Below are 18,404 nucleotides of genomic sequence, written 5' to 3' on the forward strand. Positions count from 1 at the left end.
ATAGAGAACGATCTGGTTGAAGAGCCCGAGGAACTCACAGGAGAAGCCCCTGAGCAGCAGCTGGTTGGTGGAGGCAAGTGTCCCTTGACCTATCTTTGTCCTATACATTCTTAATTCACTTCCCGCATTTACACAGTTATACTTAAGGATTGACTAGCTTTTGTTATCCATGTCCTTGTTTACCTATTTGGGTTGGATTATTATTGTTTAGCTTTATGCTATTGCTCAACACTAATCAATGAACATGATGAGATTTATCAATGATACGCTGTTTCCCCTCTTTATTATGATGTATACTTGTGGCATTCAAGGGGGCTCGAGCGGTTTCTCGAGTGCCTCTTCGTAAGGACCTGTTCGTTGGATGACCACCCGGGAAAACAGTGCAACCATGAGGGTGGAATGGGATGCCCTTAGCTGAATAATTAGAGGAACCGGGGTGTAGTTCACTTAGCCGTCGTGCCGTCAATGGGGCTCGGTGTATGCGGCTCGCTCTGCCAAGTTTGGTTCGCCCCTTGGGGAGGAGTGCGGTACATTTAGGAAACCTAACGGGCGGCTACAGCCCCGAGGAATCCTTGTAAAGGCTACGTAGTGATACCCTGCTGGGTCACCTTGGTAGTGATCAATGGAGAGTCATGATCTCCGGGCAGAAAGGGAAATCACGGCTTGTGGGTAAAGTGCGCAACATCTGCAGAGTGTATGAAAACTGATATATCAGTCGTGCTCACGATTATGATCGGCCAAGGGAGCTCCAGTGATTAGTGGTACTTGATCAGAGATGTTCGGATTACAGGTGGCAACGAGATTGATGGTTTTGGTACTGACTCTGGTAATGGTAAGTGGTACTCTTTCCGTTTGGAGAGAAGTACGGTTGGGTTAATAACATGGGTTAATTCTAAAACTTGGCTTTCTCTACTAGTAATAATAATCTGACCAACTAAAAGCAACTGCTTGACTTACCCCCATATAAAGCTAGTCCACTACAGCCAAACAGGACACTTGCTGAGTATGTTGATGTGTACTCACCCTTGCTCTACACACCAAACCCCCTTCATCCCCAAGTTGTCAGCATTGCAACCCCTACTCAGGAGAGGATGAAGCCGTGGAAGGAGACCACCAGGAGTTCCAAGATTATGATGAGTTCTAGGCGTGGGTTAGCGGCAACCCCTAGTCGGCTGCCTGTGAAGGCCGCGTGTATCTACGTTTCTTTTCCGCACTTTGATTATTGTAAAGACTATGTGGATGTCTCAGACATATGATGTAATCGACTATTATTCCCCTTTTATGTTATTATTTGAGCACTGTGTGATGATCTCCAGTTATGTAACTGCTGTGTACGTGAATTGCTGATCCTGGCACGTACATGGTTCGCATTCAGTTTGCCTTCTAAAACCGGGTGTGACATAGGTGGTATCAAAGCCGTGCTGACTGTAGGACTGCTAACCTAGAGTAGAATGGTCGTCCTAAGGATTATAGACCCCTATTCCTACCTTGACTTTGGTATCCCTTCAAAAGTTGGTCATATCGACCAAACCTATGTTCTACTATATATTATACCTTGCTAAAAATCTTTTGTTTGTTCTAATTCCTCATTTTATTTATGGTTTATTACTTGCTGGTCATACTAGTTCTGCTCTCACTCTTATGCTTGCGGTGTCTTTTGTAGATGGCTCGTCTTAGACACACTGCACGGAAGTCTGTCATCTCCTTCTTACCCTCCCATCTTGCTGAGCGTCCACTTCGCCGTCCAGTGACCGGTCGGTCCAGCCACTTGGAGAGACTGCACCACCGCGTACATGAGGAGCAGGAGCGTCGACGACAGGAGCAGGAGCAGCAAGGCTCTTCTTTCTCACTCTAGCAGGAGATAGAGTCTGTGAGGAGCTGCTCCCCTGTGCTCCCGCTGGAGGCGCCCCCTGCACCACCACTGAGCGCCCTAGCCCCTGGAGTAGCTGCTAGAGGAGACCCAGACGACGGAGGTGGCGATAGCAGCTCGAGCCACGACACTAACTTTTCTGCTGACCAGGAGCCGGAAGGATGGGTTACTCGACCCATCACTCGCGACGCTGTTCGCGGGTGTCACTTCCACGATGCGCTCGACACCCTGCTACGTCGGGCACTTGACCGGCGTACTTGGTCTATCGAGTATCGCTGTGTGGTCTTCCAGCACAGTCGTGGGGTCTACCCGGACCGCTAGGAGGCGACCTGCTAGGTGCGCCGTCCGGAGAACAGTCTCTGGGGTGCGGAGATCTGCTCGGAGCACTATTCCATCTCTGAGCGGGACTCAGTTGAGGCGGTCATGCAAGATGCCGCACGACGTGCGCTTTCGCACTACTGCTCAGTGCTCGGCGGGGTAGCCGACGGTCTCAACCTGAAGTATTACCCCCGCCGTCCATCTGGCAGCACAGGAGGCGTGATTGTCTCACCTGTTGGTGAGGACAATCCTAGGTTGAGCAGCACAGTCAACCTAGCTGTCGTGCTAAACACGGAGCTGGACCATGCGCTAGACGAGCTGAGTAGGGCTCATGCTGAGATCTCCCAGCTGCGAGCTGAGCGCGTAGAGCATCGTCACTTGGATGATGGCTCTCCCACTCCCGTCGGGACTCAACACCCGTACCGCTCACCTCGGCGTGGACACTAGTCTTATGGCAACCCCAACTGCAAGACCAAGATAAATTTAGAACCATAGATCGTCAGCGTCGGATCTTGTAATTAATACGAAAATATATACATAGAAGTTATAGTCTTAGCGTTAGTCTGGCTTTTAGTTAGTCTTTAGTTAGACAGGGTAGTATGCTTATCCTGTGCATTTATGTTTGTCATGATGAACTATGTTGGTTTTGGATCTTTGTAATGACTGTCACCAGAGTGTGGGTATCCCCTGCATTTTGGTTTACCTGTTATGTTAATGAAGTTAGCTATCTAGTTGGGATGCCTTTTATTCCACTTTCCTCTTTATCTGAGAAGCTGTGTTGGTCTATGTTGGAGATCAGTGAAGATGTTCATCTGTTCAGTGTTGTGGAGAATTCTATACTCTTTTCTTATGCTGCAAGATTTGCCAGATCAGTTTTGATGGGTGGTTGCATTATGCAGATGTCAGAAAATAGGCGCAAAGGAGGAAGGCGTGCTCAGCAGGAGCAGGCAGCACCGCAGGATGAGACACCCCAGCAATAGCAGCTGCCACCCGCACCCCCGATGTCGATCGAGCAGATGTTCATGATGCAGACTCAGGCAGTTCAAGCCATCGGTCAGACTTTGGCCGCCATTCAGCAGCAGCAGCCACCACCTCAGCCTCAGATGCCTCAGATGCCCAGGGACAAGCGTGCTGAATTTATGAGAGGTCATCCCCCAACGTTCGCTCACTCTTCTGACCCCATGGATGCTGAAGACTGGCTACACACAGTGGAGCGGGAGTTGCATACCGCTCAGTGTGATGACAAGGAGAAAGTTCTGTATGGTCCCCGTCTGTTGAGAGGAGCAGCTCAGTCTTGGTGGGAGTCTTATCTCGCCACCCATGCCAACCCCGACACCATCACCTGGGAAGAGTTCAGAGGTAGCTTTTGTCAGTACCATGTTCCTGCAGGTCTAATGACAGTGAACAAGGAGGAGTTCCTGGCCCTCAAGCAAGGGTCATTGTCTGTCAGTAAGTACCGAGACAAGTTTCTGCAGCTGTCTCGCTATGCTCCTGAAGATGTCAACACCGACGCCAAGAGACAATACCGTTTCCTGAGAGGCTTGGTCGACCCTCTGCAGTATCAGCTGATGAATCATACCTTTTCGACGTTTCAGCACCTGATTGACAGAGCAATCATGACAGAGAGGAAGCGCAAAGAGATGGAGGATCGCAAGCACAAGATCAGTGGACCCCAGCCTGGAAGCAACAATCGCCCTCGTTTCTCAGGCAATCAACCTCAGCAGTTCAGGCGGAACTAGCGTCCACCTCAATAGCAGCAGTTTCAAAGGCAGTATCCTCAGCATCAGCATCAGAATCGTCAGAACAATCAGTCAGGAGGAGGCTAGTTCCAGAGGCAGAATCAGCAGGCACCTTGTCTTCCTGCCCCAGCGAACCAGCAGAACTGTCAAGCCGCACCGGCTCAGGGTGGAAGCAGGGCATGTTTCCACTGTGGAGAGCAAGGCCATTGGGTGATGCAATGTCCGAAGAAGGCAGCCCAGCAACAGTCAGGCCCCAATGCCCCAGCAAAGCAGAATGTGCCTCAGCCTGGAGTAGGCAACCGCTCTCAACCGCGCTATAATAATGGGAGACTGAACCACTTGGAGGCTGAAGCAATTCAGGAAACCCCCGGCATGATAGTAGGTATGTTTCCAGTTGACTCCCATATTGCAGAAGTGTTATTTGATACTGGAGCAACACATTCTTTCATTACTGCATCATGGGTAGAAGCACATAATCTTCTAATTACTACCATGTCAACCCCCATTCAAATTGACTCAGCCGGTGGTAGAATTCGAGCCGATAGCATTTGCTTGAATGTAAGAGTGGAAATAAGGGGGATAGCGTTTCCCGCTAATCTCATAGTAATGGGTACTCATGGAATAGATGTCATCCTAAGGATGAACTGGCTATATAAGTATCAGGCAGTTATCAGTTGTGATAAGAGGACAATCAAGTTGGTGTCCCCACTAGGAGAGGAAGTGGTGAACGAGTTAGTCCCGCCTGAGCCAAAGAAAGGAAGTTGTTATCAGATGGTTGTTGATAGCAGTGAAGCAGACCCACTAGAGATCATCAAGGTTGTGTCCGAGTTCCCAGATGTGTTTCCAAAGGACTTACCAGGTATGCCACTTGAGCGAATAGTTGAGTTTGCTATAGAGCTTCTTCCTGGAACTGCCCCCATCTTTAAGAGAGCTTACAGAGTATCTGGACCAGAGTTGGTCGAGCTTAAGAAGCAGATTGATGAGCTGTCAGAGAAAGGTTACATCCGGCGAAGCACCTCTCCTTGGGCCACCCCTGTCCTATTTGTGGAGAAGAAAGATGGCACTAGGAGGATGTGTATCGATTATCGAGCTCTGAATGAGGTCACAATCAAGAACAAGTACCCCTTGGCCAGAATAGAAGACCTATTCGACCAGTTGAGAGGAGCCAGCGTATTTTTAAAGATAGATCTGAGGTCAGGTTATCATCAGCTCAGGATTCGACCTTCAGACATTCTGAAGATGGCATTCATTACCAAGTATGGGCTGTATGAGTTCGCTATGATGTCTTTTGGTTTGACAAATGCACCAGCCTTCTTTATGAATCTGATGAACAGTGTATTCATGGATTATCTTGATAAGTTTGTGGTGGTATTTATTGATGATATTCTGATTTATTCTCAAAGCGAATCAGAGCATGCAGATCGTTTGAGGACGGTATTGCAGAGATTACGAGAGCACCAGCTGTATGCAAAGGTAAGCAAGTGTGAGTTCTGGATTGATGAAGTCCTGTTCTTGGGTCACATATCAACAAAGAAGGATTGGCTGTGGATCCGAAGAAAGTGGCAGACATTCTGAACTGGAAAGCGCCAACAGATGCCCGAGGAATCAAGAGCTTCATTGGAATGGCCGGATATTATCGGCGATTCATCGAAGGGTTTTCGAAGATTGCAAAACCAATGACAGCTTTGCTAGGCAACAAAGTTGAGTTCAAGTGGACCTAGAAATGTCAAAAAGCCTTTGAAGCGCTGAAAGAGAAGTTGACTACAGCGCCTGTTTTAGTCTTGCCTGATGTGCACAAGCCCTTCTCGGTGTATTGCGATGCTTGTTACACTGGTTTGGGATGTGTGTTGATGCAGGAGGGAAGAGTTGTGGCTTACTCGTCCCGACAGCTGAAGGTTCATGAGAAGAATTACCCAATCCATGACCTAGAGTTGGCAGCAGTGGTTCATGCACCGACGACATGGAGACACTATCTGTATGGGCAGAAATGTGATGTTTACACAAACCACAAGAGTCTGAAGTACATATTCTCTCAGTCAGAGCTGAATATGAGGCAGCGGAGATGGTTAGAGTTGATCAAAGACTATGAATTGGAGATTCATTACCATCCAGGCAAAGCAAACGTAGTGGCAGATGCTTTGAGCAGGAAGAGTCAAGTCAATATGATGGTCGCTCATCCGATGCCATATGAGTTGGCCAAAGAATTTGACAGGCTGAGTCTTGGATTTCTGAACAATATGCGAGGAGTAACATTTGAGTTAGAGCCTACCCTAGAGCGGGAAATCAAAGAAGCACAGAAGAATGATGAGAAGATCAGTGAAATCCGACGACTGATTCTAGAGGGCAGAGGCAAAGATTTTCGGGAAGATACAGAAGGTGTGATATGGTTCAAAGACCGCTTGTGTGTTCCCAATGTCCAGTCTATTCAGGAGTTGATCCTCAAGGAAGCTCATGAGATAGCTTATTCGTTTCACCCTGGAAGTGAGAAGATGTATCAGGATCTGAAGAAAAAGTTCTAGTGGTATGGAATGAAGAGAGAAATCGTAGAGCATGTGGCTATGTGTGATAGCTGTCGACAGATCAAGGCAGAGCATCAGAGGCCAGCCGGATTGTTGCAATCGTTGCAAATTCCTCACTGGAAATGAGATGAAATCGGTATGGATTTCATAGTCAGATTGCCTCGCACTCGAGCCGGCTACGATTCCATTTGGGTAGTGGTGGACCGCTTAACCAAGTCAGCCCACTTCATACCCGTCAAGACCAACTATAGCAGTGCAGTATTGGCAGAGTTATACATGTCTCGGATCGTTTGTCTTCATGGTGTGCTAAAGAAGATAGTGTCAGACAGAGGAACGCAGTTCACCTCTCATTTCTGGTAGCAGTTGCATGAAGCCTTGGGTACACATCTGAATTTCATTTCAGCTTATCACCCGCAGACAGACGGTCAGACCGAAAGAACTAATAAAATCCTTGAAGACATGTTGAGAGCCTGTGCGTTGCAAGATCAGTCCTGATGGGACAAGAGGTTGCCTTATGCAGAGTTCTCCTATAACAACAGTCACCAGGCCAGCTTGAAGATGTCACCATTTCATGCACTCTATGCGAGGAGTTGTAGAACTCCACTGCAATGGGATCAGCCTGGAGAAAAGCAAGTGTTCGGGCCAGACATTCTGCTTGAAGCTGAAGAGAACATCAAGATGGTCTGGGAGAACCTAAAGATAGCGCAATCAAGGCAGCGAAGCTATGCAGACACAAGAAGAAGAGAGCTGAGTTTCGAAGTTGGAGATTTTGTCTATCTGAAAGTGTCACCTATCAGAGGAGTCAGAAGATTCGGAGTCAAAGGCAAGCTAGCGCCCCGCTATGTTGGTCCATATCAGATTCTCGCAAGGCGTGGAGAAGTGGCCTATCAGCTCAGTTTGCTAGAAGGCTTGTTCGCAGTGCATGATGTCTTTCATGTGTCTCAGTTGAAGAAGTGTGTGCGTGTGCCAGAAGAGCAGTTGCTAGTGGAAGGTCTTGAAGTCCAGGAGGACTTGACCTATATTGAGAAGCCAGCGCAGATTCTTGAGACTGCAGATAGAGTCACCCAGAGGAAAACTATCAGAATGTGCAAAGTCAGATGGAGTCACCACTCTGAGGAAGAAGCAACCTGGGAGTGTGAAGATGATCTGATGGCCAAGTACCCTGAACTCTTTGCTGGCCAACCTTGAATCTAGAGGGCGAGATTCTTTTAAGGGGGATAGGTTTGTAACGCCCTGAATTTGGGGGTAGAATTTTTTCTTCTTTTCACTCACCAAATTCTGGCGTTACTCTCTTTTCTCTCCCGTTTTGCTCCTTCTTCCCAATTTCAAACCAGTATAGTGACGGGTGTCCGTGTCATGTATAAACAAAACCTAAGTGTCATGGGTGTTGCATCATACTGAAGCACATTTCTTTGTCTGATGTCGCGTGTTCGTCTCGCCCCGTTTCGGATTTTTGGTTCGCGATCGAATTCCGTTTAGTGATCGTGCGTGTCATGGGTTTTGATCCGCGATGTGTCACAGCCTAGCCCAGCTCGGCCCAGCCTGGCCCAGTCCGGCCCGCGCGCCCCTGGCGCCCCCTGCCCTCCCCATGCGTGCCCCTCCCCCTAATCCCTTGGTCTCATTTGATTTTCTACCGCGCAGTAACCTCCCTCTCCCTCTTCCACCTCTCTCTCTCCCCGTGGTGCCCTAGGGTTTGGAGACGTGATCGCCGGAGTTTGGATCCCCGGAGGTGAGTTTTCCCCTCCCCTTCCCTTCTCTCTCTCCTTCCCCCTCCCTTTCTTCTTCCCCAGGCCACGCACGCGTCCCTCCCCTGCTCGCGCGCCGCGCCCTGCTCGCTCGCCCGCCCTGGCCACGCCCCCCAGCCCCGGCGAGCCACTCGGCCCCGCGCGCCCCTCCCCTCCCCGTCCCGCGCCCCGGCGGTGGCTCGGTCGCGCTCGGTCCTGCGCTCGGCGAGCCCCTCGCCTCGTGCTCCCGCGCCCGGCGAGCCCCTCCCCGTGCGCGCCCTCCCCGGCCCCGGCGAGCCCCTTCCCCGTCGCGGCCTCGCCCTAGCGAGCCCTCCCCGACCCCGCACCCCATGCCCCGCGCCCTGGCCGCGCCCTCGCCCGCGTGCCCCGGCCGTGCCCTCGGCTGCGCCCTCGCGCGCCCCTGCCCGAGATCGTGCCCCGGCAGCTTCGCGCCACGCGCGCCTGCACGGTTCGCGTGCCCTCGTCACGCGCAGTGTGCTCTCGCGCGTGCGACCGTAGTCGCGCTGCGTTTAACCCTCGTTTTAATCCATTTTAATTGTTGTTTAGTCGATGTGCTGCGTCGCGCGCTTCGCCACACGACGGTTCATTCTAATTTCATCTTTATTAATGTGCTGCGTCGCGTGGTTTGTCGCGCGACGATTCTTTTAATTTATATTTATTACAGTGATGCGTCGCGCGCTTCGTCGCGCGACGATTCGTCTTTAAATGTAGTTCTGTTGACGTAAGCCGTTGTGCGTTTCGTCGCGCAACGCTTAACGTTTATCTATAATTAATGCAAGAATCTCGTTGCGCGCTCTGTCACGCGGCGAGTCATTTACTTCTTAATTCAATCTAAATGATGTGTCGCGCGTCTCGCCGTGCGACCACTCCCTTTCATTCATCTTTATCTATTTATAATGATTAAATGTGGAACATGACTTTACTTTTATGCTAAACGCAGTGTTCAAATTAATGCCCTTCTGTTAAGCTAGTGGTTTAATTTATAATTATGTAACGTAATCGCTTCTCGACCATAGACTCGACTGTCATTTCCTCTTTCTCTCTCTTAACCATAATTGCGAGCCCTGCATTGAACGTCTGCTTATTTATTGCATTCCATTGTATGGTGTACTGTTCTTTTGTATTAAATGTGTGGAATGTATGTGTGAACTCGTATAGAGAACGATCTGGTTGAAGAGCCCGAGGAACTCACAGGAGAAGCCCCTGAGCAGCAGCTAGTTGGTGGAGGCAAATGTCCCTTGACCTATCTTTGTCCTATACATTCTTAATTCACTTCCCGCATTTACATAGTTATACTTAAGGATTGACTAGCTTTTGTTATCCAAGTCCTTGTTTACCTATTTGGGTTGGACTATTATTATTTAGCTTTATGCTATTGCTCAACACTAATCAATGAACATGATGAGATTTATCAATGATACGTTGTTTCCCCTCTTTATTATGATGTTATACTTGTGGCATTCAAGGGGGCTCGAGCGGTTTCTCGAGTGCCTCTCCGTAAGGACCTGTTCGTTGGATGACCGCCCGGGAAAACAGTGCAACCATGAGGGTGGAATGGGATGCCCTTAGCTGAATAATTAGAGGAACCGAGGTGTAGTTCGCTTAGCCGTCGTGCCGTCAATGGGGCTCGGTGTATGCGGCTCGCTCTGCTAAGTTTGGTTCGCCCCTTGGGGAGGAGTGCGGTACATTTAGGAAACCTAACGGGCGGCTACAACCTCGAGGAATCTTTGTAAAGGCTATGTAGTGATACCCTGCTGGGTCACCTTGGTAGTGATCAATGGAGAGTCATGATCTCCGGGCAGAAAGGGAAATCACGGCTTGTGGGTAAAGTGCGCAACCTCTGCAGAGTGTATGAAAACTGATATATCAGCCGTGCTCACGGTTATGAGTGGCCAAGGGAGCTCCAGTGATTAGTGGTACTTGATCAGAGATGTTCGGATTACAGGTGGCAACGAGATTGATGGTTTTGGTACTGACTCTGGTAATGGTAAGTGGTACTCTTTCCGTTTGGTGAGAAGTACGTTTGGGTTAATAACGTGGGTTAATTCTAAACCTTGGCTTTCTCTACTAGTAATAATAATCTGACCAACTAAAAGCAACTGCTTGACTTACCCCCATATAAAGCTAGTCCACTACAGCCAAACAGGACACTTGCTGAGTATGTTGATGTGTACTCACCCTTGCTCTACACACCAAACCCCCATCCCCAGGTTGTCAGCATTGCAACCCCTGCTCAGGAGAGGATGAAGCCGTGGAAGGAGACCACCAAGAGTTCCAAGATTATGATGAGTTCTAGGCGTGGGTTAGCGGCAACCCCCAGTCGGCTACCTGTGAAGGACGCGTGTATCTACGTTTCTTTTCCGTACTTTGATTATTGTAAAGACTATGTGGATGTCTCAGACATGATGTAATCGACTATTATTCCCCTTTTATGTTATTATTTGAGCACTATGTGATGATGTCCAGTTATGTAACTGCTGTGTACGTGAATTGTTGATCCTGGCACGTACATGGTTCACATTCGGTTTGCCTTCTAAAACCGGGTGTGACAATAACTTGTGATGTTTCTAGGTTGCAGATCGATGATGGGGTTGTGAGTCGCGATAGCTTTGGTCATCGGTCTGTTTCCTTAGTGGGGAGTAGATCTCGAACTTCAACTTCGAGGGAATCAGAGCTTGATGAGCAACTAAGACAACAACAACAACAAGTTCAACAACTATCTCAACAAGTTCAAATGATGTAGGGAATGTTGATGCAAGTAATAATTTTAGTAATCCACCGTTCATTCGATTTTTAGATGCATTGCAAAAACTCAAGCTTATTGTATTTGCAGATGTATAGTGCTCAGATGGGATCTCAAATGGGACCCCAGTTCACCCGTCCGTCACAATCTGGACAGAACCCAAACACCAACGAAACACATGTATAGTTTTGTAGTATATTTACTTTAATTTACAATTATAATCATGCATCATTTTATTTGGTTATAGGGTTCTGAGACCGGACAAGGAAACCCACAGATGGACATACAGTGGTCGATGCCCCCTAGAGGACAGATTCTTCCTCCTCCACAACCAGGTATGGGATATTGGCCGCCACCACCATGGGGATATCCTACACATCCAATGAGGCCTTGGGGACGCCCCCATGGCCAACACTGCCACTTCCATCACCAGCGGTACGTTCCTGATTCATGCTGCTTGCTACTTGTTCACGTTGCAACAAATTGGCCTTCTTTTTTTGGGACTACTCCACTGCTGCTTGTTTCTTGTGATGGCAGCACTTTAGGCTAGGACAGATGTTTATCATGCTTTCCTATATCTTGGTGTACATGTCATTTTGTGATTGGAAGCCACATTTTGTGTTTATCATGCTTTCCTATATCTTCATGTACATGTGATTTAATGCCAGCATTTTGTGATCTTCTTGGAAGCCACATTTTGTGTTTACCATGCTTTCCTATATCTTTGTGTACATGTGATTTAATGCCAGTTGTACATTTATGAGAATTTTGGTTTATTTTGTAGGATTCTGGCTCTCATCAAGTGACTCCTCCCCCTCATGATGACTTTACGGACATATGTCTCAATTCTAGTGGTGGAGCTATGAACAACAATCTGATGTCCTGATCGAGAGCGATGTAGCTAACGTTTGAACTTGTGTGTTTGGACTTGTGAACTAAAAATGTGCACTATGGATGTGAACTTATGTGAATTTGTGAACTTATGTATTTGGCCTTGTGTGAATTTGTGAACTTATGTATTTGGACTTGTGTGAATTTGTGATATGAACATATATCCATGTGTTTGAAATCTGTATTGTATGTGATATTCTATGTTGCATGTGATATTATGTTTATCTAACTTTTCATTTATGTAAATTTTATTTTTTTTCTGGAAAAGGGTTAAGTTCCTGGGTACCCACGTTCTTAACGTTAAGTTCGTGGGTACCGTCGAACTTAATGTACAGCCCACGCAGGCCCACACAGGCCAAATAAGTTCGTCGGCCACGTGGCCCCGACGAACTTAACCTTAAGGCCTCGTTTGGGAGCAGGTACCGGGCCACACCGGCCAGCCACAACCGGCAGGGGCAATACCTGCACTGTTGTTCCCACATGTGGTACAGTCCCCGGGGGCACATGTGCCCTATGTCTATTTGGCATACATTACTGTGGGTAACAAATAAGCAAGTAGTGCAGGTAATAAAAATCATCCAATAGCAATATCAAAAATACTATGTAGCAAATATCTCAAATTTTCAATAGCAAATAATTCTGATCGCAAATGTTGGACCGTGCAACAAAATATCTCTGTCCTCAACACACAATGAGATACTTGTTGCTATTGGCTTTTCGAAAATTCAAACAAAATAGCAGCAGAAACCTCCGGTAGACCTTGGTGAGCTTTAGTTGTACGATAGTAGCAACTTCTTCCAAAAGGAACAAACACTCCACGAAACTGCAAATTATAAGTTTCAAACTGTTAGATCCTGCTGATGCTAATGAGCAAACTTGAAAATCATGAAACATTAACTTCTTCCACAAGAGAATGAAATGGATATATAATTAAGAAAATGCATATATGAATTTTAACAGAATCAACCAAAATCAACTTAGAGCACTTGAATAAGACAATAACTAAATACTCAGAAAATAACTTCATTGCACAGCTCGGCTCTGGAGCTTGAGCTCCGAGTCAGAGATGTCTGGCTTCTCCAACCAGTGTTGGACGACAGCTCGCCCCAGCAGAGTTCAAGAAATCTGTGGCGGTTAAAAAAAACCCTGTTGTGCTACACATGGACGGAAGGAGAATCATAGATGCGATCAAGCTATACTAGTGGAGCTGCGAACTACAAATTTCTCCCAGTATGTGTTTCTCTCTTTGTTTTCTTCTGCTCAACAAGCCGGGCCTTCCCCACTGTTTGTGCCCAGTAGAAGCTAGGTGACAGTGACCCGACTGAGGTTTCTGCAGTCTGCAACAAGAATTCTGTTCACAGCTGAATAATTGTCATTCCAATACAATTGCCTCTTTTTTTCCTAACAAAGAAAGAACTCCCAAAGAACATTAACAGCTCTGGCAGCATAAACTTGGTTTTTCTCCTTCGCACCAAATCGAACGATTCTGCCGTGGCAGTAAGCAAGGAAACTATCTAAGGGCATGCCACCGACAACGAATCCTAGCCAGATTGCTTACTGAATTTATAAATGATCATATGCATATTATCACACTTGAACAAGAGATCTTGTTGGAAAAACATTGCAGAGACCATATTGAGACTTTCCTATGGGTTTAGAAAGATGAGAGGCATACCTATGTTTGCACCAAAGCCATCAGTCACACCTTCTCCATCTATCAGGTAGATGTAATCCTACTGAAATTAGAAAGGAAGTAAATACACAAGTTTTTTTAGACTTTACAATTGTTTTCAAAGAGGAAGGAAGGGCATATATATACACACATACCTTATCTTCCTCCGAAGCCAAATCAGCCGCACGTTGTGAATTGTTAGCTTCAGAAACATCTCCCAATACAATTCATTTTCGAACACCTCTCCTGCAATGGCCTTCTCCTCATCTGTCAAGTCCTCCATAGCTTCAAATATGTGGATACACCTATCCATAGACTCCTCTCCACGAGTCTTCTTCTCAAGGAATGCCTCCACAATATTATCTGTTTGGTTCTTCTTGTGCTCCAAATAGTCATCCAAAACACTTGCAACTTGACTTTTCTTCCTCTTTTTCCCGCTTCCATGTACTGACGTACCAGAAGGTGGTGACTGAACTTCACAAGCCTCTCGATCCAAAGTTAGTCCAGCAACATTAGTCTCACTGCCCACACTTGGTCCAGCAACATTGATCTCGCTGCCCGCTCGTGGTACATGTAGCACTGGTTCATCAACAGATGCTACATGTAGCACCGGTTCAGTAGAAGTGAAACTCATGTCACCTCTAGAAATGCTCCCTATAAAAAAGTCAAAGTGTTTCTTCATAAAAACTCATATATGTTTAGTAGAAGTCAGAAAGATATATGACTACCTTCATACAAGGCCTCACAGCTCCTAAACAGAGGAAACCCATTCTTGCGATGCTTCTTTAATTTGGGGAATTTCTGTTGAATACAACATATATTTAGTACGAAGGCATGTTTTGGAATGATACTACTTTATCAAAAGAGAGAGAATAACTTACACGTGCACACTTCTCCCACAAATCTGGTTCAGCTAATATCATCCCCATAGTCTCATTCCATCCTATACCACTCTCTTTCTTTGCGTTGCTTATGGCCTTGTAGCTTGCTTTCAAATCTTTCTCCTTGTCTTGAAGTTGTTGCTTTGTGAAATGTGCTGAGGGGAATTTCTCATTGAACTTACAAGTGATGCTTCTCCAACCATCTGAGTTCCAACCATTCTGTCCCTTAAATCTGGTATCAACCTTGTGCTCAGTTAATACTTCAATTAAACCCTTCTCATATAAGAAGTTCCAATTCGCCCTAGATGCTTCATCTGCCATTACTATTTTAAATTACACATAAAAATTAAATTGTGTGCAAGAAGTACTTAAATAAGATACAAATATTAGGTGCATCAAGTACATAAATAATGATACAAGTGCTATCACATCAACTAAACATTGTGTGCAACCCACATCTGCATCGCAATGTCATCCCTTAAAATGTTTCCATCAACAGACTCTGAGCCGGTAGGGTAGTTGACTTCTCCCTCTGGGACATCGACATATTGAGACGGTTCAATGTTGCTTGGGAGGTGATCTAGCCACCCTTCCTGTCCATTATGTTGTTTAATTACATTATGAAAGACAGCTGCTGCCGCTGGAATCTTAACCTGAGACTGAATAGGATAGAAAGTTCCAACTTTTAGAATAGGAAACCTCTTCTTCAAGACACCTATAGCCCTCTCTATATGGTTCCGAAGGATTGCGTGGCGATGGTTAAAGAGCTCTTTGTAGTTGGCATAGGAACGCCGACTCCTAAACTCGCTTAAGTGGTACCGAACTCCTCGATAAGGGGCAATGAATGATGGTGTATTTGCATATCCACCATCGACAAGATAAAACTTCCCTTCTGGCACATGGAATCCTCTGTCAAGTGCTGAACGAAGAACCCCAGCATCTGCTGCGGATCCTTCCCATCCACACGAAATGAAGGTAAAGTTTAGATTAAAATCGCAAGCTACCATAACATTATGGGATAAAGACCCTTTTTTATTTCTGTATGGAGCAGCCTTGTCTTCTGAGATAGTGATAGGAATATGAGTACCGTATATGGCACCAATGCAATTCTGCATGTTAGGAAAGAGACAATTAGAGGCATAAAAACCTAAGAAAGAATTAGAAATTCTTGGGTTTTATGTCTACCTGGAAAAAAGGCATGAAACGGGAGTCGGTTACAATTTTGATGTGAGTCTGTACTGAACTTGGAAGCTTTACAAACCTACTTGTCAAGGCTGGAATTATATCAAAGACTTCATTTATCTTCCTGTGAATGGTTTCACCACTGTGTTGAAACCATTTTTGCATATCTTGATTAGTAGCATTATGCGAGATCATGTACATAAACATGCCAAACTGTTCTTCAACAGTAACACCTCGTGTGTCATGTAGAAGATCCTCAGCTCTAAGAAAAGCTACTATCGCTCTGAAAATATTTGGCTCCATCCTAAACTCAACTTTGCTCCAAATTTCATGCCCTTCTAGAACTTCCTTAATCTTCATAGCGCCAGTAAGAGAAGAAGTATGGACTGGCCTTTTCTCTTCTTGCATGGCCGCGAGAACAGCAGTGACAATTACTAAGAAGAGTTCATCATCATCTTCTTCCAGGTCTAAAAGAAATTGTCTAGCATCCTCCTCCCTGGAACTCATTATCTATTATGTATAGAGAGATATAATTATCACGACTAGCTTGGCATTCAGATATATAATTCAAACACAAGAAACACTAACTGATGACCTCAGCATAGTATGTACGACATATAGTTGGATAAGCAATACTAACTAACACCAGTTTAGTATATACGATAGTAGAAATGAAAATCTAACTTTAGGAGATAGTTAATCAGTTGAATACCTTCAGATTTTGAGAAGATGTCTTAGTTGTTATACCCTGTTCCTTCAGCCTCTGAATCGATAAATGCAGACTACACATAAATAAAAAAACAAGGGCAAGGCCAATAAGCAAATGTATTAAATAAGAAAATCAAATTAACATACACAAGAACAGAAACAAACATAAATTTAACATACACAAGTCTCAGATTCTCAGTACTTGATAGGGGTCAGTGCTAGTGATAAACAAACAAACATACTAATGACATAAGCATGGACATGGATGATAGTACTTGATAGGCTCTTCAGCCTTTTTTCCCTTGACTTTTTGTGTGCAGCAAACAAATAAACATACTATTGACAGAAGCATGGACACGAAAATGTGAGCAACAACTGCGTATAATTTGCAGAAGAAAGAAGTCTGCTCTTAATGCTAGTACTGTTACAAACAAGCGGTCAGTTGTGCTACACAAAGGAGATCATAATTCTTTGGAGGAGCAGGAGGACAGTGTAGGGCCTCCTGCCTCTTGCCGCACAGCAGCAGGTACATGCCACCTATCACTAGCACTGACCCCAGCATGCTGTCATTGGCAAGAAGAGGGTTGTTCGACTGCCCAACTTTGGCTGCAGCCGTACAAGCAGTAGCAGCCATAGGAGCTATCATCTGCTTCGGCTGTTAGGCTATAGATGCAGCTGTAGCCAAGCAGCAGCCAGCCAAACGAGTCGAACGAATGTATGGAGGTGATGCATAACGATCATATGAATGCAGAGGATGTGTGCAGTGTGCTACCGAGGAGATGCAGGCGGGATGAACAGGCGACAGATCAACAGAGGAGGGAGGTCCGCACGCCAGCGATGGATAGAAGCCAAAAAGGGTGGAAGCTCACCAGATCTGCGTCTTCTTCCTCAGATCCGTGGGTGAGGCGGCGGCGGTGGCTGGATCTAAAAGAGGAGGCGAGACAGGGAGTAGCGTCTTCTTCCTCAGCGGTCAACCCTCGAATCCACGTCTTCTTCCTCAGAGGCGGTGGGCGAGGCAGGTGGCGACGGCGACGGCGGTGGCTGAGGGCTACGGCGGCTGAATCAAAAGGAGGAGACGAGACGGGGAGTGGAGCTGGAGCCTCGGCTCGGCGAGTGTTGCGTGCCCGGCCTTCGAAGGCGTGTTTTCTCCACCCGTGAAAACCGGTCCCAACACGGGTGATACATTTCCCTCCCGTGGGCTTCCAAACGCCACATAGCTCATACAGGTATTTTCCCACACGGGTACTGGGCGACATGGGTTTAGACCGGTAAACCGGCCGGTTATGAGGCTCCCAAACGAGCCCTAAGAACGTGGGTACCATCGAACTTATGGGAACAAATTCGACGGCCCCCGTCGAACTTAAAAACACACGTTCTTAATGTTAAGTTCGACGGTACCCACGTTCTTAATGTTAAGTTTGACGGTACCCACGTTCTTAATGTTAAGTTTGTCGGGGCCGTCGAACTTACTTTTCTAAGTTCGTCCAAAAATCGTCGTCGTCTATATTTGTCGGTAAACCGATGAACTTATTGTAAGTTCGCCGGCTTATTACATTAAGTTCGATGGTTTGTCACCCACGTTCTTTAATTAGTTTCTTGTAGTGCCAGCTCGCCTTCCACTAGTTCCATCTTGGTGATCATGGTGGCATCATTACCCTCGTGAGAGATCTTGAGGGTATCCCATATTTGTTTGGCATTGTCCAAGCCGCTCACTTTGTTGTATTCATCCCTGCATAGAGATGCTAGCAAAACAGTAGTGGCTTGGGCATTTTTATGTATTTGCTCATTTATGAATACATGATTATCAGTGTTATCGAAATGCATTCCATTTTCAACAATTTCCCAAATACTAGGATGGAGGGAAAACAAGTGACTACACATTTTATGACTCCAGAATGAGTAGTCCTCTCCATCAAAGTGTGGGGGTTTTCCAAGTGGAATAGATAGTAAATGGGCATTCAAATTATAAGGGATGCAAGAATAATCAAAAGAATAATTTTGATTAACTGTTTTCTTTTTCAATGAAGAGTCTTCGCCGTCATCATCCCTTGGTGAAGAAGAGGAGGCATCACTGTCGTAGTAGATGATCTTCTTAATGCGCCTCTTCTTCTTTCCATCCCGCTTCTTGTGAATTGA

General features: G+C 46.2%; 1 protein-coding gene across 1 annotated transcript; it reads right to left on the reverse strand.

The window, feature by feature from the left end:
* Positions 1-13,542: 13,542 nt before the first annotated feature.
* Positions 13,543-15,968, reverse strand: LOC103634989 (uncharacterized). Its single transcript, XM_008657563.2, has 4 exons — positions 15,837-15,968; positions 15,636-15,639; positions 13,653-14,094; positions 13,543-13,561 (listed from the first exon to the last, which is right to left on the reverse strand). The coding sequence occupies exons 1-4, from the start codon at positions 15,966-15,968 to the stop codon at positions 13,543-13,545; spliced, it is 597 nt and encodes a 198-aa protein (XP_008655785.2).
* Between the last annotated feature and the right edge of the window lie 2,436 nt (positions 15,969-18,404).

This window comes from Zea mays, chromosome 8, assembly GCF_902167145.1.
Source record: "Zea mays cultivar B73 chromosome 8, Zm-B73-REFERENCE-NAM-5.0, whole genome shotgun sequence".
NCBI lineage: Eukaryota > Viridiplantae > Streptophyta > Magnoliopsida > Poales > Poaceae > Zea > Zea mays.